Below are 23,231 nucleotides of genomic sequence, written 5' to 3'. Positions count from 1 at the left end.
AGTAAACCTTCTTAAATTACCTCAGGGATGATGTTTCAGTTATACTTTGCATCAGATTACATCAGAATGTAAGGTCCTTTAAGGCAGGGACAGTTTGTTCGTTTATATGCCTATCACTTAGCCTAACTCCTGGTGTATGATATATAAGTGTTTGTTGATTGATTTGACTTTGGCTATAGAAAATAGAAATTTTCTGAAGTCCTTGATCAAAAAGTGTAGTAGAGAGCCCACTAGCTCTGAAATCAGAGGACCAGGTTTCAGATCTCACCTCCAATGCCTACTTACTTTTATGAGCCTGGGCAGTCATTTAACCTCACTGTGCCTCAGTTTCCTCATCTATAAAATGAGCAGATTTTGACTAGATGGCCTCTGAGGTCTCTTTCAATTCTTGAGCTATCATCCTGTGAACTGTATGGAAGAACTCCCTGGTTGAAAAATTAGTCTTTTAAGAATGAGAAGCCATATTTGGTACAAATCCTATACTTTCAGATTTCGGATCTGTAATATTGCCAGTCTGAGTGGGGAAAATGCAGAATAAGAAAGGAAGGGGAAAGATAAAATGAAATGAAGAAAATCATTTTAGCCTTATTGAATGTATCTGTTTTGTCTTTTGTTTCTTCCATCTTCTTGATATTCCTAACTCTCCTTTCCTTTTCCATCTTGCTCTCCTCTCATCTCCACCTCAGAGAGTTGCTGAAGTGTCTAATCACTGGTGGTATTCCATGCTTATCCTTCCTCCCTTTCTGAAAGATAGTGTGGCTGCGCCTTTACTATCGGCCTATTATCCTGACTGTGTGGGGATGAGCCCCTCCTGCACCAGCACCAACCGAGACCCCAGTGAAGCCAGCCCTGAGAAGATGGAGCAGTGCAAGGCTGTTCCAGGTGTGTTTGGTAAGAAGTGTTCACCTAGGCCAGCATTTCCTCTTCCATTTCCTCCCCTTTTCTCTTGGAAATGAGAGATTCATGAAAATTCAAAGATTTCCCTTTTAACTGGAACAAGCTTGATATGTTGTACCTCACTTTTTGGATTTCGTTATGCATGGTTAGACAATCATGTCTGTTATTAACTTAGTGTAGCTTTCTTATGATGGCCCATCCTATTTTTAAAATTTTTTTTTATTAATTTATTTTGATTTTTTTTCCCAGTGGTTCCCCCACCCTCACTGAAGCACGTGGAGGTCCAGGTGTTGGTGTTTGCTTGCACCACCACGTGGATTTCAGGATCTCCTCCTGCTGTGCTAACATGGGGCTTTCCACTAGCTTGCCTGGGACACCTCCAGTTTCATACTGCTCCCCTTCCCCCAAGGCAAGAGGGGCATTTTAATCCCTCAAGCTACCTGGGCTGCTGCACGGCTGCTCCCCATCTTTCTTCTGGTTCAGCTGTTCCAGGGTTTTTCCTGGGTCTATATTTTCTAGGCTTTCAGAGGTTGATAGGGGAGGGTAAAAACAACTACCTTTTTACTCTGCCATCTTGGCTTTTGGAAGCAGAAGTCCCCCATCCTAGTTTTTGAGGGGGGAAAAAACCTGAAACATCTGAGTAGTTTTGGGGACCGTATTCTTAGACACTGACAGTGGGAGAAGTTTTTTTGGGCAGATTGTTTTCAGTTGAAAGAAATTATAAAGGGAAAAAAAATTTCTTGTCTTCCTCTTTCCTGTATAACTGTTAGCTTCCTTGTTAATGAAACAGATAGATTTTATGTGGCCTCTAAGTTAGTGGTATCAGTCCCCTGTAACACTCCTATATGAAGCCTGAACTAGATTAAAATGTAATTAGGCAATATTTAACAAAATATATAAAAACACAAAAGATAATATAAATTTGGGTTTTCTAAGTCAACATGTGGCTTCAGGAATCTGTTTCTGTTTGAGTCTGATAGCATTGATGTAAGGCACCCTAACTTCCTCCTAGAGTATTGGGGCTGCCCAAATCATAGAAGCCCTTGTTAAAATGTAGGCATAGGAATCCTGAAGAATTGATAATGACCCATTCTTACCTCTCCCCAGTAGAGGGTTGGGGAACTACAGATGTGGAATGTACTTTCAGGCTCGGTTAGTTGGCCATTCAGTTTTGATTAAATGTTAGTTTTTGTTGAGTAGGGTTCATAATTCATTGGAAATGGGGCTTAAGAACAAATAACTTCAGTATAAAAACAAAACAAAAAGCAACACCTTTAAAATAAAATTTAGCCTCCTTCCTTTATGTGTTTAGTGCATGCCAGGATTTCAGGGTCAAATCTGAGCACTCAGGCTACCAGAATTATATGCCCAACCATCCCCTATTCCTGCAGTGCACTCCTTCCCTCACACTTTAGAATTCCCAGTTTCCTTCTAGATTTAGCTCAATGGTGGTTTTTTTGGTTGCAAAATGAGGGGGTTGGATATGGCCTGAATTGCCTTTTAGATCTATAATCCTAAGCTGAGAGATGAAGAAATTAACTGAAATTAATAGAAAGTGAGCCTCTTCAAGTCCATGACTCCTGTTCTTGTCACCTGGCATGGTGCCCCTTCTTTGTAGGTATCTAACATTTTTTTAATTGAATTGGAGGAAAAAGACTCAATTTGGGTGCCACCTTCTATATGAAGCCTTTCCTGATTCCCTCAAGTGCTTGGACCCTTTCCGATCAAATTACCTTGTATTTGTTTTACACACACACACACACACACACACACACACACACACACACACACACACACACACAGTCATAGAATGTAAGTTACTTTAGGGCTGGGGTTGTTTTTCCTTTTATTTTTGTATCCTCAGTACCTACCATGGTACCTGGCGCGTAGTAGATGCTTAATAAACATTAATGAGATCTGAGACTTACTTTTGGTTTGTCTTCTCTTAGTTCCTGGCATGAACCAGTACTTCCAGCCTTTCTACCAGCCCAATGAATGTGGAAAAGCCCTCTGTGTGAGGCCAGATGTGATGGAACTGGATGAGCTCTATGAGTTCCCAGAATATTCACGAGACCCCACCATGTATTTGGCTTTGAGAAACCTCATCCTTGCTCTGTGGTATACTAATTGCAAAGTAAGCAAGATTGGCATTATACAGTGCAGTTAGAACACATATACACACTGATATAAGGTGTATGTGTTTCTGCACACACATGTTCATGGATATGTGTATATATGTGTGTATGTATATGTAAACATGCATAGATATATGTATGTGTGTGCATATATATGAAAGTACATATTACATATATATTTATGCTTATATCTGTAGCCATATATCCATATGTGTATGTGGTGTGGATTGTGTATGTCTAAGGAAAGTTGATGCTATCTCTACATGGACCTTTGGATTCTTTAAGAGGAAAGCTCGACTGGTCATTGAATAAGGGAGACATCTACAAGGTGTAGGATCCTACTTTGCAAGTTACAGTAGAAGTAGGAAACATGGTCCCCACTCCTCAGATAGTCCTAGAGGCAGCATTATATAGTGGTGAGGACACAAGAAAGGGAGATGGGAGCCCAAGAGTCTAATCATAGCTCTGTCTGACCTTGGGTAAGTAACATGATCTTTTGGGACATCAGCTTTTAATCTGCAAAACTGAGAAAATCTCATAAGAAGGCTGTGAAACTAAATAGGAGGGACTATAAACTTTTTAAAAAGGCTGGAATTGTTGACTTCGTCAGATTTTTCTCCTCCTAAATGTAATCTTGATAATGAGCACTCCAGTGGTCTTGTTGGAATATCTCTTGACCACACAAATGACTTCAGAAATTATCGGAATAATACAATTATGTTATGGTTGTTATACTGAATCTACACTAATTTAGGCTCTTTAAACAACATAGACATATGTAATTCTTGTCCAGTGTGTGAGTGGTCAGAATGAACTGTTTAGGAACTTATGCAGTTTACAGGAAAAGAACTTCTAATGAGCATTAAAGTTTACTGTACGTTAGTTCATCATTAATGTTCACGCACATGTTTTTATATAGGTATAATGGAGGTGTGCATGTTCAATTGTATCTTTTTTTCCATTTTTCATTTTTTAATGAATATCTTCAGGTAGTGTTTTGACCACCTATTAAAATATCTGCTTGATTTTTTTCCTTGTTTTTGGGCATTTAGATTCAATATACTTGTTCATTGATGTTTTCCTCCTATTTCATTATGAAAGAAAAATCTCTTGAAAGTGTTCTGAGCTTTTCAGATTGGCTGTGTGTTTTGAATGAGGAGATTCTGCTATACCTGCCTGGTGGCCCATAATAGAAATATCCCATGATAATGATGATGAACTAAAGACACTTTTAGGACTTTTAAATATTTTAAAAAATTTGCTCAACACAGTTTTCAAGTGACTATACTTTTTACCCATCTTCTATAACCAATCCCAAGCCTACTTTGCCACATCTTTCCATGCAGTTAAGACACCTCTACCCTTCCTCTTGTCCTTGCTCATGATCTGCTATCAGAGGGATTTGGGAGGAGGAGGAATGATAAAGAAAAAAGTAGAGAGAAATAGGAGAAAGTTGGAGGCAGTTGCCTGGAGGCACTGAGAGATTGTGACTAACTCCAGGTCACATAGTTAGTGTATACTACAGCCAGAAATTGAACCTGTGTAGATCTTTACTCCCAGGTCACTCCCCTAACCCACCATGCCATACTACCTCTCATTTTTCTCTAGAATTTTGAGGGACCATGTTATCTACCAAAATGATGAAGTAGGAGGAAGGACAGCAGTGTCCAAGTATATCATCTCCACATTCTGCTTTTGAAAAATGCTTTTGGATTCTCATTGGTGGTTAGTTCTGACTACACTTTCACTAAGAGCAGATCCCATAGCCCACAGATGTCTTTGTGTTTCTTATTTCACATGGGCACAAGTTTAAATGCTCCTTCTGAAGATAGGCAGCCAATAATTTCTGTGGTGACTTTTTAAAAACTAAATAGTTCAGGGAATCAGGGACGTAATATGCTTTTAGGCCCTATACCACATACAGTGATCATTTTTTTGTTTTGTTTTGGTTTTTTTGGAGGAAAAGAATTATGAGGGTTTGGGAATTTTTTGTGATAAAATACAAACTCCTGTATCTGTTTATTCTTACTCGCTGGCTGATAACTAATGGGTATTCACTATCATGAAATATTTAATTGATTTAACAATTTTATTTTGTTCTACAATGCAGGAAGCACTTACCCCTCAGAAATGCACTCATCACATTATCGTCCGAGGCCTTGTGCGCATTAGATGTGTTCAGGAAGCGGAGAGGATACTTTATTTTATGACAAGAAAAGGTCTGATCAATACTGGGGTTTTGTCTGTCAGCCGTGACCATCATCTTCTCCCAAAAGACTACCACAATGTAGGTGACTATAGTTTATAACAATACCACCTCTGCTAATAGTCACTTAGCTGCTCTAAAGCTCAGTTTCTTCATCTGTAAAATGGGGATGATAATGACTGTAACAACTGCCTTACTGGGTTGTTTGGAGGATCCAGTGAGAGAATCTTTGTAAAGCACTTTAAAAACCTTAAAGTACTATTTAAGTTTGTAATTATAATACAAATGATGATAAATATTACTAATGTACTACTACTAATAGTAGCATTGATAGGTCACATGGATCTTGGAGAAAAGTTAAGTATGTCTGCTACAAAGAACAACATGGAATGAGTAATCCCTTCAGAGAAGAAAATGGCAAGCATCATTTCTCCAACCCTAAGTGGGAGGGTAGAGGAGGGAGTGGTTAACAGAAAAGTATAAAATAGCATTTGCAAAAGGAAGATAGATTTATGAGAGATTACAGAAGATGAAGGTGAATGAACTGTGTAGCAGTATTTTCAGTCTGTAATTGTACAGTTTTTTTGAATTTTTTCTTTTTCTTTTTTTAAAGAAATCAGTTATCATTGTTGGGGCTGGTCCTTCAGGATTAGCAGCTGCTAGGCAGTTGCACAACTTTGGAATTAAGGTAAGGAACTCTTAAAATACAGTGCTAGAAATATCTGGAGGATAACGTGGCCTTTTGACTGCTTTTTCTGAGGGCATTAGAGGTTTGTTCCCTTCTACTGTATGGAGAATGTAAATATTGCAATATTGACAACTGCTTAATCCCAATAAAGATACACTATATAAGGTGGATCTAATTATCAAAATAGGGTTTATGAGAAATAAAAATTGTCATAATTTTAAAGAAATATTTTCACTTCTAGAGGCATTAGAGGCATTATGCCATAGCGGTTAGTGCGCTAGGCTTAGTTCCAGTTGACCTCTCTGCCTTTTCCTTTACTGTTCCCTATGCTTGTAATTTCCTCCTTCCCTTTCACCTGTTTAATTCCTACCCATCCTTAAAAACCAAAATCAGATACCATGTTCTTAAAGCTGTTACTAGTGTCTATCTCCTTCCTAGAGTCAATAACAATGTTTTTCCCTTTAACCTCACATAACACTTGGGTTTGCAACTCTTTAATGCACTTCTAACTTATTTTATCTTAACAAGTTATCTCTTCATGTCTATACGGTAGCCACATTTTAGACTATAAGGCCCATGAGGGAAAATCTCAGCACACCTAGCAACACAGTAGGCACATAATAAATGTTTGTTGAAAGGCTATTGTTGTAAAGAACACTCAGCTTTAAGAGAAACAAATACTTTGCTTTGATATTCTATTCCTTGCCTAAAGATCGTTGCCAGATTGAAAGATTTATTTCCCCATTTGTTTTTTTTCTTGTGAGGTTAAGAGAGAAAAAAAACATGCATAAATATGGTTAGGAGACTTTTCCTTGCTTAAACTGAATACCATTCTTTAAAGCATGTTGTAGCTGGCATAGAAAGGTCAGTATTGGACTCAGGTAGGAAGTGTGTTGCTTTAAAAAAAAATCTCATTGTGAGAATGAATGGTTTGGGGAATTTTAGCTCCTGGGTCTTCAGTTTTCCTAATTTACTCAGACCTGCTTATATTTGAGGAAGAGACATCTAGACCCTAGATCTTGGGAGACAACCTTTTGAAGTCCATGCTTTTCATATTTCCATGGAGTCATGAGTTTAAAGGGGTCTATATAAAGTAGGTATGATAGATACCTGAGTGATGTCTATACCCATAATTATCAGGGCAGAGGACATGAGACTAGAAACATGTTTTTGTGGTGAGCAAAGAAGGTGGGGCAACATGAATTGTCTACTCTCAGGGGGGAAAATGTCAAGATATGGGCCAAGAGGTATCCATCGTAAAAGATTTTCATTACTTTGCCAAACTATGTATTTGGGGATAAGGAAGAAATCTGCTGAAGTAAGAACTCATTCTAGTTTTGAGGGAAAAGATTTCATAGAGCAAGTCTATCTGTTGAGTAGAGATTCTTAACTTTTTTTGGCAGTCTAGTGAAGCTTGTGCATCCCTTTCTCAGAATAAGATTTTTAAATGAATATAACAAAAATAAACAGGATTACAAAGAAAACTAGTTATAGTGAAATACAGTTAAGTTTTTTTTTAAAGCAATTTCCTGAATCCTAGGTTAAGAACCCTTACAGAGGAACCAATAAACTTTATAAGCATTTTTAGTGGTGTGGATGGTCCTGAGCAGTTTAAGAACCACACAAACATCTGAGATTGGAATCCTTAAAGGAAAGAGAACCTAGCAAGAAGTTCTTGTTGCTAAATAGAAAAGAGGAAACAGGGTAGGGAAAAATGTGCTGATGTCAGCTAATCTACACAATGAAAAGCCTAAATCATTTGGATTCCAATACCATAGTCTAGTCACTACTTTTCACCTGGTGGAACCTTTTGGAGAAATAGTCTGATATATGTAAATTTATGAAGGGATGGCAAATGTCAGTCGTCCTTATTATATTAGTATTACATAAAACTGTTTAGAAATACTAGTATCTTAAGCTGGTTAAACTTTGAGAAAGTTGAAGCAGAATGTAAATGAAAACTAAGCTGAATAAGTTAACATTCCATTGGAAAAATTGTACCTTGAAAAAATAAGCTTTAATAATAGTATATATGAATAAAAGGGTAGTGTTGTAGTGTTTTGAGAGGCCCTTCAAATTCATTTCATTTTTCCTCTTGTCAACCTTCATATTATGCCTAGGAATTGAATTAAAAGGGATATCATAGGGGAAAAACCTGAAACAGTGAGTAGTTGATTGATTTGTTCCAGGCTTTTTGGTTTTCTCAGAACTAGAAACAGGATTTTTTTTTTCTGCTAGGTGAAACTGCTTTCATTTTCAAGTCCTTTCTTTACCAATAACAGAATGCTAACTGATGAGCAACGTTACTGAACTTCTTTACCGTCAGCTGTGGAACCTTGTACTAGGAGGGAGGCTAGGGTGGTGGGCTGGGGAGCACAGAGAGAACAGACTGCATCAACAATGATAATGTCATCATTTTTTGCTACCTGAATTGTGTGTCTGTGCAGGTGATCGTCCTAGAGGCCAAAGACAGGATTGGTGGACGAGTCTGGGATGACAAATCCTTTAAAGGAGTCACAGTTGGAAGAGGAGCTCAGATTGTCAATGGCTGTATAAACAACCCTATAGCCCTAATGTGTGAGCAAGTGGGTTTCTCTAAGAGAGCTGTACTATAACTAAGGGAAAGAATAGTATTTCAGGAATCTTTTGTGTATGGCTTTATTTTCCATTACATGGAAGCAAACTGTGATCACTGAAATAATGTATTTTTTTCCCTCCTAGTATTTAAAAAAGGAGTATTTGTGATGCTGTCCGGAGTGGATGAACCTAAAAGAACTTTTCATTTTTCAAGATCTTTAGTATCTTTGAAGGCTACCTCAAGTTCCTTTGGAAGAGCTAGAAAGAATATGTCCTTACATATTAGTCTGTTAACTTTGAACTTTAGTGTGTGTTTATGTATATATGAGAGGAAGGGGTGAGAGAGAGAAGGTAAAAGAACATGAAAAGGTCAGGGGAGGGGGAGAGAGAGAGAGACAGAGAGAGGAAGAATAAGAATGTAAAGGCAGTGAGAGAAAATTGATTTAGCATCAGTTAATATTGATTAAACGGCATGGTGTAATGACCAGAGCATTGGACTTGAAGCCAGAAAGATCTAGATTTGTACCCTACCTTAAACATTTCCTAGCTGTTTGGTTCACAGCAAGACACTATTAAAAAAAAAAAGACACTGTTTCAGTTTGTTTCTTTATCTGTGAACTGAGGGTCTAATAACAGCATAAACACAGGCTTGTTATAAGGATCAAATGGTGGTATGTACATAAAGCACGTTGTGAATCCTAAAGCATGATATGAATGTGAGCTACTAAAGAGCCATAGGAAGTGATGCTGTACTGTGACCCTAATGTTATTTTTTAAATTTTTTTATAGAATCATAGACTGCTTGAGCCTAAAGGGAACTCATAGTATCTGGTTCAACCTCCTCATTTTACAGATGAAGAAACTGAGGGCTGAAGGTCTTAAATGACTTGCCAATGGTCAGCCAATTAGTGATAGAATCAAGGCGAGGACCAGTTCTCCTAATTCCGGGCTATACTCTTTCCATTATACAACTGTGCCATATTTCTCTAAGTATTTTCCTCAACCTGACAATTTTTGGCTATTCCTTATCGTGTTGAGATAGTAGCAGAATGAAAGCAATTCATAAAATCATACATACAGGAGTTCAGAAGCACCTGGATGCTCTCGATGCTCTCAACTGTGGACAATAGGAAGTATTCCCACTTTTTTTCTGATTGGTGTGTCATGCCTTGGTGTGTGAATGTAACCCTAAGTGTAGAAGGCTACACCAATTGTAACTGTAGTGTTACAAAGGATAAGAGAGCCATGTATGTCTAACACTCAAATTGACTTCACCAGAAGCCCTTGGTTAGCTGAGATCTTTGAATGTGACTTTAAAATATTTTTGCTTTCTCTTTGAGTCCTCTCAGTAAATAATGCCATATAGTTATTGTTTGTTTTGAGTGTATAGTATTTATAATTTTTAGTTTTATAAAAGAATAAATTAAAACAGGTCTTAACAGAGATTTACCATCTCTAAGTAGAAACTATAGAACTGGGTTCTTCTAATTTGTAACAAAGTGTTGGGATGTTAGGAATTTTTTTTTGTTTTGTGATTTAAGATGATAATTTTTTTTCCAAGAAAAATGTCCATCTTTTCATTCTCATTATTTTGAAGCTTGGCATTCAAATGCACAAACTTGGAGAAAGATGTGACTTGATCCAGGAAAGTGGAAGAATCACTGACCCCACTATTGATAAGCGCATGGACTTCCACTTTAATGCCATTTTGGATGTTGTTTCTGAGTGGAGGAAAGATAAAACCCAGCTACAAGATGTTCCTCTAGGAGGTATGAGGGAGATGAGTCTTCTCAATACTTAGTTCTTACAATAGCTGGTTTGAGTCTCTTTTCTTTGATGATGATGTATAAATGGTATTGGATATTTGCATTTTTTATTCAAGAATTTGAAACTTTTATGCATATTAACCAGGTGTTCTTTATAAATGACCATATATATTTTATATATTGTTTTTCTGAATGGAATATAAATTCCTTGAGGGTAGGGACTATTTAATTTTTGTCTTTGAATACCCAGTGCAGCACACTATTTGCCATAGAAATCTTATTGAAATGAATTAATTATCTGTTTCCGAACTTTTAAAATACCCAGAAGTTGGCTAATATGATAGAAAAGGAAGTTGATAAATGCTGGAGAGGATGTGGAAAAATAGGTGCACTAATGCAGTATTGGTGAAGTTGTGAACTGCTCCAGCCATTCTGAAGAACAATTGGAACTAGGTCCAAAGGGCTATAAAACTGCATACCCTTTGACCTATTAACACCACTACAATTCTGCCTCCCAAAGAGATAAAAAAAAAAAAAGGAAAAGGACCTCTGTGTACAAATATATTAATAGCAGCTCTCTTCGTGGTGGCAAAGAATTGGAAATTGAGGGGATGCCCATCAGTTCGGGAATGGCTGAATAATTGTGGTGTATGATTGTGATGGAATACTATTGTGCTATAAGAAATGAGGAAGGGGGATAGTATCAGAAAAACCTGAGAAGACTTTTTTTTTCCCTAGCCAGAGGAAAAGTTTATTAGTGATAACACACATAGGCCAGGTGACGCCTGTAAAGACGAGTGAGCATGAGAGGTTCTCAGCCTTGTGGGCTTGAGATTCTCAGCCCCAAATGATGGCCAGGGTAGATCTTACATACTTTGGGTGACCAGGGAAGGGTCTGGGTGAGAATTCCCAGAGATTGGAATGTCTAAGAGATTGAACAGACAATGGGAATAGATAATGAAGGAATTGAAAGGTATCTGAATGAAATTAAAAGGTAGGCTAAGGCTCAGAAAAACCTGAGAAGACTTAAATGAATTGATACAAAGTGAAGTAAGTAGAATCAGAACATTATACACGGTAACTGCAATATTGTAAGGAATGTCTACTATAAAAGACTTAGCTAATCTAATCAGTACAGTGATCCAAAACAATCCCAAACCCATGATGAAAAATGCTGTCCTCTTCTAGAGAGAGAACTGATGAACTCTGAATGCAGGTTGAAGCATACTTTTTTCTACTGTTTTTCTTGTTTTATTTTGTTTGTGTTTTCTTTTGCAACATGACTAACATGGAAATATGTTCGGCATGACTTTACATGTATAACTGAAATCAGAGTGCTTGCTTCTCGAGGAGGGAGAGAGGGAGAGAATTTGGAACTCAAAATTTTTAAAAAAGATTGTTAAAAGGGGCAGCTAGGTGGCTCAGAGGATAGGTTAGAAGGACCTGAGTTCAAATCTGGCCTCGGACCAAACACTTGAACTTACTACTGTGTGACCCTGGGCAAGTCACTTAACCCCAATTGCCTTAAAAAAAAGATAGTTAAAATTTTTTTTTACATATAATTGGTAAATATTTAATGAAATAAATAAAATGATTTAAAATTTTTTGTTAAATTTCTCAGGAAATGAAAACTTGTTACATGTGTACCTTCTAAAGAACACCATTTTTCCCTTTTGTAGAGTGAAGTGTGCCTCAGTTCAGTCAGGAGGAGAACCTGAGCAATTGGATAATAAAATTTAAAAGTTCTCTTTCCTTTGTATCTCTAATTACAGAAAAAATCCAGGAAATCTACAAGGCTTTTATTCAGGAATCTGGCGTCCAGTTCAGTGAGCTAGAGGAGCAAGTGCTTCAGTTCCATCTGAGTAACTTGGAATATGCATGTGGCAGCAACCTGAATCAGGTGGGTTTGGGCTTATAACAAGTGGGAGTTGGCCAGACTCAGAGGCAGCATGGAAGGGAGATTAGAGAGCTTCTGAGTCAGAGTCACACGGCTTCAAGTATCTCCCCTGACAAATAACTTAACTTGCCGGCGACACAGGCAGCTTCCTAAGACTACACATTTCCGGATAGTTCCTAATCTGCTTTAGTAGAAGTAGTTTACTCGTTTGGAACTTCTTACATCAGTAAAATCACAGGCCTGGGCTTTCCCCTTCTTACCTTCCCTCCCCCCAACTTAAGATCTTCCTTTTTATAAAATTGGATCAACCTGAACTCAAGATCAAAGTTTTGTTGTTGTTCAGTTGTTTTCAGTCATGACTCTTTGTGACCATATTTGGGTTTTCTTGACAAAGGTACTGGACTGGTTTGCCATTTCCTTCTCCAGCTCATTTTACAGATGAGGAACTGAGGCAAACAGGATTAAGTGACTTGCCTAGGATCACACAGCCCAGTAAGTGTCTAAGGCTAGATTTGAACTTTTTCTAGGCCAGGCACTCTATCCACAGCATAACCTAGCTGCTTCAAAATCAGGTAGAAAATAACTATTAGCAAATATATTCATGGAGGTCTGTTTATGGTTCTGCTGTGAAGGAGAACAGTTTGTTAGCTTGAAACTGAGACTCTGTAAGGAAATATAAGATGTACTCAGTTAAGATGTGTTTATGAAATTCAAGCCCTAGGATGAGATGGTGTGGATGAGTTATAATCTGTATCTACATAACAAAACAGAACTGTAAGAAATCTCTTACTGAGATCCCCTAGTGATTATAATGAAGTTACGAGCCATGAGTTTAAAAAGTCAGTGGTTCTAATTTTTAGTACAAATATAAATATAACTATATGCATATAATTACAAATATAATTAATTTTCTTATAGTTGTTTTAGGACATTAGTCAAAGTTTCTGTATGTGTATATACATATAGCTGTATATTCATATAACCACATATGTTTAATATGCTTGTATGTTTTAACCTAGACCTGTTATTTCATTGGTTTGAAGAATACTAGGTATTCAGAATTTTTTTTACCAATACTCATTGGCAGCTTCTTGCTAACCTAAAGTTGCTTCTTGCTTTGAGAGGTTAAGTGATTTGCTATGGTCACTTGGGGAAATGTGTGTCAAAGTCGGGACTTGAGCTTAGGTCTTCATGAATCTAAGCTTGGCCATCTGTCTACTACATATGTGTGTATACACACAGATTATGTGTGTATATACATACATGTATATACATAGACATATATGTTATTATTTATACTCACCTATATAATTTCTATAGCATGTTAAGGTTTACAAAGTGCTCTCCTCACAACAAACCTATGAATGTAGATAATATGGGTTTATTATCATCCCCATTTTATAAGTGGAAATGTGGGTAACTTATTAGGTCATAACTATTGAGTTTAAGAGCTGGGATTCGAATCCAGGTATCTGATGCCAATGCCAGCAGTATTCTTTCCATTATACCAAGTTACAACCTTACATTGATCTCTTTTGTAATATCTCTTACAAATTTACCTTCATTGTTTACTCTGAGTTAACAATATGCAAAGCAACTGATACTTTCCAAAAGAACTAATACATTTGAATGTTGCGCTATTTTGATTTAATTTTCTTTTTAAAAGAAATCATACATCATTGTTTATCCTTATATGCAAAATGTACTATAAAATTCTTGGACAAAGTGTTTTAAAGGTAGCAGGTATTTAGTTGCACTTGTTGCTGTGACCTAGAATGCAGCACTAAAATTATCAACATGAGTAGAACATTATTAATCAAAATCTGCATCCTGAATATCAGTTCCATTAATGACATGTTGTTTTTATAGAATCGTAGCCCTTGGAACAGACCTAAGATGTCTTCTACCCTAACCTAATCATGAACTCCGTCTGCTTTATTAGTTTTATTTTCTCCTCTTCTGTCCAATTTAAATATTGTGATTGAGATCATCCCACCTTGTAATTTCATACTTGTTTTGACCTTTTCAGAATTGGATGTAAGGGCAGCTAGATGGCAAAGTGCGTAGGGCACTGGCCTTAGAGTCAGGAGGACCTGAGTTCAAATCCAGCCTTGGACACTTGACACTTACTAGCTGTGTGACTCTGGACAAGTCACTTAACCCTGATTGCCTCACCAAAAAAAAAAAAGTTAACTAACAGAGTTGGATGTGAACTTGAGCCAAAGAGTAGATATATTTTATATTTGAGTCCCGCTGGATCCAGATTAGCTCTTAAAATCCCCCATTTACCCAGGAACAAGTTCTATAAGGCTAGGATCAAAATCTGAAAAGACCAAAGCAAATATGGACTGATTTTTATCACAAGATTTAAGTGCTCAGATGAAGTGGATGTGTCTCATGACTTCACTACGTCTTTTATTTCTTATGAATGTTAGCTTATGCTGATGTGACCCGTGACCTAAAAAATAACATTTAAAAAAAGCAGAGTTTTCAGAATAATCAAGGATATGAAAATCTTTATGGGCTTGTAACCTGCCCTGTCCACTTTTTCGTTAGTCTACATGGTGCTTTGCATGTGTTTCTCCATCATGAATTCCTTTCAGGATTTGCCAGCTGTGGCTACGTTGACTCACATAGTCCTATGTGTTAATTGCCTCACCTACATTCCACAGGTGTCTGCTCGCTCGTGGGACCACAATGAGTTCTTTGCTCAGTTTGCTGGTGATCACACGCTTCTGACTCCAGGGTATTCTGTAATAATTGAGAAGCTGGCTGAAGGACTGGACATTCGACTTAAATTTCCAGTGAGTATTAGCAAAAGTAGATCACTTTTGGGTTGAATTTAATTTGTTTCCAGGGCAGGTGGAGTTTAGGGATTGGGAGGCAATAGAAAACTTAATTGTTTTCACAGTGCCTGCTTGTGGGTATTGGCATGTTTTTCCATGGAAGTATTTTGTATACATTCTGTTAGGCTGTGGCTAGTATCAGTATCCTTCCTAATTAGGTAGCTGCAGCTACTCTGAAGTAATTGGAATTCATTTTTTAAAAAGCCTTGCAAATCTCAGGGCCCAGTGATTTGTCTTTGCATAATTGTTTCTTTCGAACAGGTTCGGACCATTGACTACTCTGGGGAAGATGTCCAAGTCACTACCATAGATGGTACAGTTTGGGCAGCACAAAAGGTAACTAATACATCACTTTATTTTCTTTTTCTTCACCACTACAGATGGGTTTTTTCAGGGCACATTTTGTGATAGTATATATAAACCCCAACAAGTTTATACAAGTTAAAATAACATGAAAATGACTATGATGAATAGTCTCTGAAGCCTTATGTGTTAATAATTTACTGTTTGGTAAAAGAAAGGAAGGGTGTGAGTTATAATTTTACTAATGTTTCCACATGGGGAAATTACAAAATTACTCATGCTGATGGAATCGGAGGCCCAGACTTCAGATTTAAAATTGTATTCATTCAACTAGTTGTAGTCATTATCTGTTACTGGTTTCTTCATGGTTTTTTTTTGTTGTTGTTGTGGTTGTTTTGTTTTGTTTTGTTGTTGGTGAGGCAATTGGGGTTAAGTGACTTGCCCAGAGTCACATAGCTAGTGAGTGTTATGTGCCTGAGGCCTGATTTGAACTCAGGTCCTCCTGACTCCAGGGCCAGTGCTCTATCCACTGCCCCACCTAGCTGCCCCTTCTTTATGTTTTCTTAATTGTGCATTACTTTGTTTGAGTCTTCATGTATTTCTTTAAGCTTTTCGTATTCATCATTCATTATGGCACAGTAATACTTATTACATCTTATTTATATGCTCTAGTTTGTTCAGCTCTTCCCAACTTGTTGGGCTTACAATTCATTTCTAACTTTTTTCTGTTACAAGTAGTGCTACTGTGAATATTTTTGTGTCTTTCTCTTGCATAATTACAGATTGCTTTTCCAAAGTGGTTGGATCTGTTCCTCAGTCCTTAAAGGTGCCTGTTTATGTGGGAGTTATTTTTAATGGCTTTTGTTTTACATTCCAGATAACTGGAGTCTTCAGGACTTTTGGGGGGCTCATTGCATATTTTGATGAAAGCATCAAAAAAAAACACCAAGCTGCTATCAGGAATTTATTTAGTCTAGAAAAACATTTCTGGTCTCTGTCCTAGGCTCAGTGCAATGCAGATTTAGTCCAGTTCCTTGCACAGTCTTCAATACTTGGTGTTATAGTTCAGTTCATGTTAAGAATGATAACCCTGAAGCATGGTAAAGCCCTCAGTTATCCAAGAGAGATTCAACTTGGTTGAAATAGCAAACTTCACATTGTCATGGAAACTCCTATCTCAGTGCCTTTCCATCTGCTCCTGGAATGCTCTTCCTCCTCAACTCTGTCTCTTAGAATTCCCTCACTTCCTTCTGAGATTAGGTCAGATGCCATCTTGTTAGAATTCTTCTCTGATCTCCATAGTTGTTATTATTCTTGCCTTCCTGCTAGAATTATTATATGTATACACATCAATGTACACATATTGTAGCTGAGTTATTGGCCCTGTCTTGCCCTGCCCCTAAGTCTTGAGAACAGGGACTTTTTTCATTTGACTTTTTGTCCCCCCATTCCTAGGACAGTATCTTAGCCAGTAAATGTTTGTCCTTTTAAATCAGATGAGGTCTCAGAGGCCAACTAGTCCAATCCATATATAAACAAGAATACCCGACATTTATCCACCCTTATATGAAGATCTCTCTCCTTTGAGGGGTAGCACTATTTCATAAAGCAGCTTCTTTCACATTTGTGTAGCTCTGATTGTTAGGAAGTTTTCACTTACAGTGCTTCTAAATTTGTTTCTCTGTAGCTTCTAGGTCCTATATCTACCACCACTCCCATCCCAGCCTTTCAAAGCCAAGCAGAGTAAGTCATGGGACAGCTTTCCTAGTATATGAAGATGGTGGTCATTTCCCCTCCATCCCTCCGTTTACCCTGCCATCTTCAAATTGTCTCTTCAGGCAAAATGTCTCCCTTTCTTCATTCAGTTCTTTTCTGGCATGATCTTGGGGACCTTTATCAATTGCTTGGTGCTCAGAGTGGGCCATAGTACTACAGATGTGGTCTAACCAGGAGAAAGTAAAGCAGGACACCATGACCTCCCTAATCCTAGATTCTGTACTTTCTTAAAATGAAACCTTAGATCAGATCTGGGTCTTTTTTTCAGCTGAGCTTGCAGTCTGCTAAAATCTCCAGATATTTTTTAGACAGACTCCTGCCTAAATATACCTTCTCATCTTGTCCTTGCACAGTTGGTTTTTGGAACCCAAGTGTAAGACTTCGCACTTATCCCTATTAGTTTTAGTCTTATTTGACCAGGCCTAGCATTCCAGCCCTCCGAGATCTTTTTGCTTCTTTAATGTGGGCTAGCCTGTCAACAGCCCCTCCCAGCTTTGAGACATCTACAATTGGATAAGTACACCAGCTGTTACGCAATGTAAGCTCCTGGAGGTCAGGGACTGTTTTAGTTTTACCTTTTATCCCCAACACCTAGCACAATGTCTGCTGCGTAGTAGGTGTTTGATAAGCAATTATTGAATTGAACTATGCCTTTATCTAGGTTACTAATAAAAATGTTGCAGAGCACAGGGCCAAGCACAAATGGATCCCCGTGGCACTCCTTTTGAGACTTCCTTCCAAGTTAACATTGAACCATTAATAATAACTCTTAACCAGCTTTGAATCCCGCTAACTGCATTGCTCGTTAGGCCATATATTTCTATCCTTTTCATAAGAATAGCATGAGAGACTGTCAGATATTTTACTTAAATCTAGATAAACTCTATGAGAGAAATGATTATTTCTCTCTCATATTAATAGCCAATTATTAAAATTTTTCCTGTCCTATTTCCTTGTTCAATCTTTCTAGGACGAGCTGATGAAAGAGAGGCTTAGCATGCTTCTTGTTCTGAGTAATTGCTACTTCACCCAGCTAGCTCAGGCTTGGTGGGGATATAAATTCTTTGAATAGATTACCCAGGGCTGGGAGTAACTTAGAAGTAAGTGATATAATCAAGGTTTATTAGAGTTGATTGCCACCCTCAGGAACACCCCTCTTCCAAGGGCATATAGGCCATGATTCTGCTGCCATGATTGTCTTTAGCATTCGGGAGTATCAATGAACTCCTTTTATCAAAATGCTGACATTATTAATAAAATGACTAGTTACTCCAACTATATCTCTTGAACTTTTTAAACATCACATCTATCTCTACTATGGGCCCTGACCTATCGCTCAAGTATTCTTGTCAAAAGGGAACGAGGTTAATTTGGCAAGACTTTTCCTTGAAGCAGCTGTACTGGCTCTTTGTGATCACTGCTTCCTAGTTCTCAAGTGTTGCCAAGAATCTCTCAGTCTTACTGACCTATAGTTTAAAGACTCTATTCCCTTCCCTTCTTTTAAAACACTGGGGCAACATTTGTCCTTCTTCCAACTTGTTTTGCCTTTTTCTTTCTCAAAGGCCTTTCATAGGTCAGTGACTGGCTGATGAACAATATCGACCAGTTCTTGAGTTGCATTTCATCTGGGCCTGAGGATATAAATTCACTTAGGGGAGCTAAGAGTTTGCTTTCTTGTCCTCTTCCTTTTTATTTTGGACTGCCCCTATGATTTTCCTGGTGTAGGGAACTCCCAGTGAAGCACTTTGTCTGTAATTGCCCTCGCTTCTCAGTTCTGCTTAGAATCTGTAGTTTTCAAAGACTCAGCTCAGGTATCATCTTCTTTCTACATGAGGTCTTCTCTCATCCTCTCTTCCCCAGCACATTCTATACCTCCCCCCCCCAATATTCTGTATCTGTTTTGTACATACTTATATATGTAATTGTTCTTCTTCCCTTATAGAATGTAAGCTCCTCGAGGGCAGAGACTGTTTCATTTTTGTCTTTGTATCTCCAGTGCCTAGCACAATGACTGGAATATAGTAAGTGCTCTTAATAAATGCCTTTTGATTGATTGACTAATTCAACTTTGTACTTTATTGAAGTCTGTGGTTTTAAAAGGTCTTCTGGTGGTACTGAGAGTTTAAGTGATTTGTGTGGGTCATATAATCAGTACGGATCAAGACAGGGCTTAAACCCAGATCTTCTGCCTCAGAGAGGCTAGCTGTCTTTCCACTTAGCAACACTACCTCTCGTTACTTATCATGGATATTACTAAATTCCTACTGATCAACAACGTATTAGCCATTTTTGTTCTGTTCATTTTGTCTCCAGCCTAAAGGGCACTCACCTACATAAGTCACTTAATCTCTGTTTGCCTCAGTTTCCTCATCTGTAAAATGTGGTCAATTATAGTACCTACCACGAAGAGTTGCTGTGAGAATAAAATCAGATATTTGTAAAGTGCTTTGTAAACCTTAAAGTGATATATAAATGCTAGTATTTTTATTACAGAAGCAAAAAAGTTGTTACTGAACCTTCTTTCCACCATCCATTATTATCATTCCATATACCCCCAAACAACTGTCCAGTCTTGTCTTTTATCCTCCCCTGCATCATAGCTTTAAAAAGTGTTTTTTTAAATCATGTTTTGATTTCCTTGCCAGCCTTAATTCATTCTGAGCTTCAGCACTACTGATATTTTTATAGGATCATGCCGCTTTTTTTTTTCTTATTTATTTCCCATTACCTACTGGTGCTGCCATCTTTTCCATTGGTCTCATTAAAGCTTAGTTTGGTTGATGCATTGCTTTCCAGTTGACTGTAAGCTTCTTGAAACTGTTTTCATTTTGTCTTTGTATTCTTCATGCCCAGTACAGTGCTTGGGACATAGTAGGAACTTAATAAATGCTTGCTAAATTGATTTGAATTGCACTCTCATTGATTTCATGATCTCTCCTGTATACATCCCCTTCACTACACTCATGTGCCTACCTTGGTGCAGGCCTTCATTCCCTTGTGCCTGGACTATTGTGGTAGCCTGCTGGTTGGTCTGCCTGCTTTGAGTCCCCTCACCAGTCCATCCCCCTGTAAGGTACGAAAGTTGTTTACTAAAGTACAGGCTTGATTGTGTCTCACACACACACACACACACACACACACACACACACACACACACACACACACACACACACTCTCTCTCACTCACTATCTCTCTGTCTTTCTGTCTCTCACACACACTCACTCTTTATCTCTCTCTCTCTCTCTCTCTCTCTCTCTCTCTCTCTCTCTCTCTCTCTCTCTCTCTCTCTCACTCTCTCACTCCTAGGATCAAACATACACGTCACTCCCTTGTACTCTGTGACCCTGCTATACGGTCTGCTTGCTGTTTTTCAAACACAACACTCCATTTGCATTGGTTGTCCTCTGTAGCTGGAATGCACTCCTTCCTCACCTCCACCTTCTGGCTTCAGGCTTGCTCACACTTGTTGTCCCCACCCCGACCACACCCCCACACCCCACCAAGATTATCTTCCATTTTTACTGTGTGTATTGTGTATGTTCTTAGTTGTTTGTGTGTCGCCTCTCTCATTTAGAATGTGCGCTCTTTGTGGGCAGGGGCCTTGTTTTGAACTTTGTATTCGCAGATCCTAGCATGGTGTTTGGCACATGGCAACATGTTTAATAAATACTTGTTGACTGACACTGTATAACTCCCTGTTTTTCTCTTCATTGTAACTGTTTCTCTTTCTGTCTTCAGAATTTCATTCTCAAGAGCATGATCCCATTGGGCTGATTTGCCCAGTACATTTTTAGTCCATGGGTTCTTAACATCTGTGCTGAGCCCTTTGAAATCTGCTCTCCCAAAATCTAGGGTGCACATCAGATTAAGATAAAATAGTCACTTCTCAAGATTTCCATCATTTGTCCATAGGAGCATAGGCTCAGATGTAGTGATTATCCAATCTAGTGGTGTCCATACTTTTTTTTAAAATCATACATCCATCAGTTAATACACATTCCAGTATGTATTTGTTAATTATATACATGTACTACTGCACTAATGTTATATATAAACATACACAATATAGGAACTAAAGGATGACATACAGAAAATATTTTTAAATAAATTTTCGTTTTGTTAATGGTATAAAACCTTTTTTGCTCTTATTAATATTAGTAATGGGAAAGCAATGTGATTGAATATGCTTCATTAATTTTGAAAAATCCTGATTTAAGGCATTAATGATACAGTGAGTTGAATGTCTAGTTCCAAGGTCTGTTTATTTTGATGCTTGGTCTCACAAAGATACATAGGTTGACCTGGAACAAGTGTATCATTGACTGTACTTGCCAAATCATAGTACTCCCTTTTTAGCCTCGTTTACAAATTATATAAAGGTTTTTTGTTAAAGTACAGTTAGTAAATTTCCATCTTTTCTAGTGTCAGTCAGTTATTGAAACTGATCAAAAGACATAACATTTACATACACACACAATTTTTTTTTTTGAGATTGGGTTTCTCTGTTGTAGTCTAGAAGTACAGCCACAGGCTGATCACGTAGATGCTTTTTTTTTTTTAAGGCAGTCGGGGTTAAGTGACTTGCCCAGGGTTACACAGCTAGTAAGTGTTAAGTGTTTGGTCCGAGGCCGAATTTGAACTCGGGTCCTTCTGACTTAAGAGCCAGTGTTCTATCCACTGCTCCACCTAGCTGCCCCACATAGACGCTTTGATCTGCTTCATTTCTGACCTGGGCCAATTCACCCCTTCTTAGGCAGCTTAGGGACCCCCTACACCACGTGGGAGTTCAACATTTTGGTATTGAAATTAATGCTGTTGCCAGATTGGTTTCTACCCTACTGCAGCTCAGAACTCTCAAACTCAAGCATTCCACCAGCCTCAGCTTTTCCCAGTAGCAGAGATTACACTCATGTACCACCATACCCAATGTATTTTTATATTTTTGACATTCGGGTTCAAAACCCACTGGAACTGTATGGAACATTTTTAAATAGGTTAGGAAAAGTTATTTCCAAGTTTTTAAAATGTGTAGATATGAGAATTTTTATAGGTGACCACATTTACATCATCTTGAACAAAAAAAGCTTATTTTTTTAATATCTTGTTAATTTTGATAGTCTTATACTATCACTAGCTAGTATCTAGAAGCTTGATATATACTTAGGATGAGGTTCACAGTTGACTATAGTAAATATGAAACCATATTTCAAATAATCTTAGGAATCTTTCATTTTTCCTCTGATTGCTATTAGAGGGCTGAGACTATCTTTTGCCCCTTTTTGTAGCCCTAATGTTTAAGTGCTTAATAAATATTTATTGAGTCACTTATTGTTGTATCTGATTAGAGTATTATTGTTTTTATTTTGTAATATGATTATTGAAGAGTTCTTTTTTTTCTTTTGGTGAGGCAATGGGGGTTAAGTGACTTGCCCACAGTCACACAGCTAGTAGAAGAGTTCTTAACTGGAGCAGAGATGTCAGCTATGGAATTTTTTTTGTTACTCCCTTGTCTTGTGTTTTAAGCTATGTGCCAGATGATACTGTTGTGAATCTGAGGTTCTTTCTCAGGATTCTTTTTAAGTCACTCGGCCATTTTGTTAGTGTTAATTTAGTTAAAACCAAACAACATGATCCATAAGCATACCCAGTTGGGTAAATGGAAACAGTAGTGTGTCACCAAAAATTTGAAATCAAATGAATTCATGAGGGTGCCAGTATCAACCTGAGTTGTAGAATTTTTAATCTTACTTCAAGATATCTTACATATCATATATGACATATGACTGCCTGACATGGAAGAGAGCACCAGCATCAATTCATGTATTAAATATTACTAAGGCTTATTTTTTTTAGAAAAAATTAAATAGAAATAGAAATTATAATTTTTTTTTCTAGCCCCCCAGTGAACTCCACTTTGTATATTCCACTTTGGGGACCACTGACTTAGTCTGTACATCTTCATATTATAAATGATGAAACCCAAAGGAGTAAAGTAATTTGCATAATTTTTCACAGGTAGTAGGTAATAGTCAGGATTCAAACCCAGGTCCTCTAACTCCAAAAGCAATATTCTTTCTGCTCCATTACACCACTTCTCTTTTAGTGAGAATAAGCTCCAACTCTTCTCATTGATGCATTC

At 37.7% G+C, this 23,231-nt stretch overlaps 1 protein-coding gene across 6 annotated transcripts in view; it reads left to right on the top strand.

The window, feature by feature from the left end:
* The window catches only part of KDM1B (lysine demethylase 1B), a 53,505-nt gene that overhangs the window by 14,217 nt on the left and 16,057 nt on the right, over positions 1–23,231 (top strand). For 4 of the 6 annotated variants that reach the window (XM_020986818.2, XM_020986815.2, XM_020986819.2 and 1 more), the window contains 9 exons: positions 687–891; positions 2,847–3,031; positions 5,143–5,319; positions 5,852–5,926; positions 8,374–8,511; positions 10,101–10,272; positions 12,042–12,169; positions 14,839–14,970; positions 15,274–15,348. In XM_020986818.2, the coding sequence (XP_020842477.1) occupies positions 687–891; positions 2,847–3,031; positions 5,143–5,319; positions 5,852–5,926; positions 8,374–8,511; positions 10,101–10,272; positions 12,042–12,169; positions 14,839–14,970; positions 15,274–15,348 (1,287 nt within the window). Of the gene's footprint in view, positions 1–686; positions 892–2,846; positions 3,032–5,142; positions 5,320–5,851; positions 5,927–8,373; positions 8,512–10,100; positions 10,273–12,041; positions 12,170–14,838; positions 14,971–15,273; positions 15,349–16,192; positions 19,027–23,231 lie in introns of those variants that run through there. The other 2 variants (XM_020986821.2, XM_020986820.2) reach the window with 2 other exon arrangements.

This window comes from Phascolarctos cinereus, unplaced genomic scaffold (genome assembly GCF_003287225.1).
Source record: "Phascolarctos cinereus isolate Bilbo 61053 unplaced genomic scaffold, phaCin_HiC Scaffold_4;HRSCAF=312, whole genome shotgun sequence".
NCBI classification, from domain to species: Eukaryota; Metazoa; Chordata; class Mammalia; order Diprotodontia; family Phascolarctidae; genus Phascolarctos; species Phascolarctos cinereus.
Note: the sequence above shows the minus strand (reverse complement) of the source record. Positions and strands in the feature narration are given on the sequence as shown.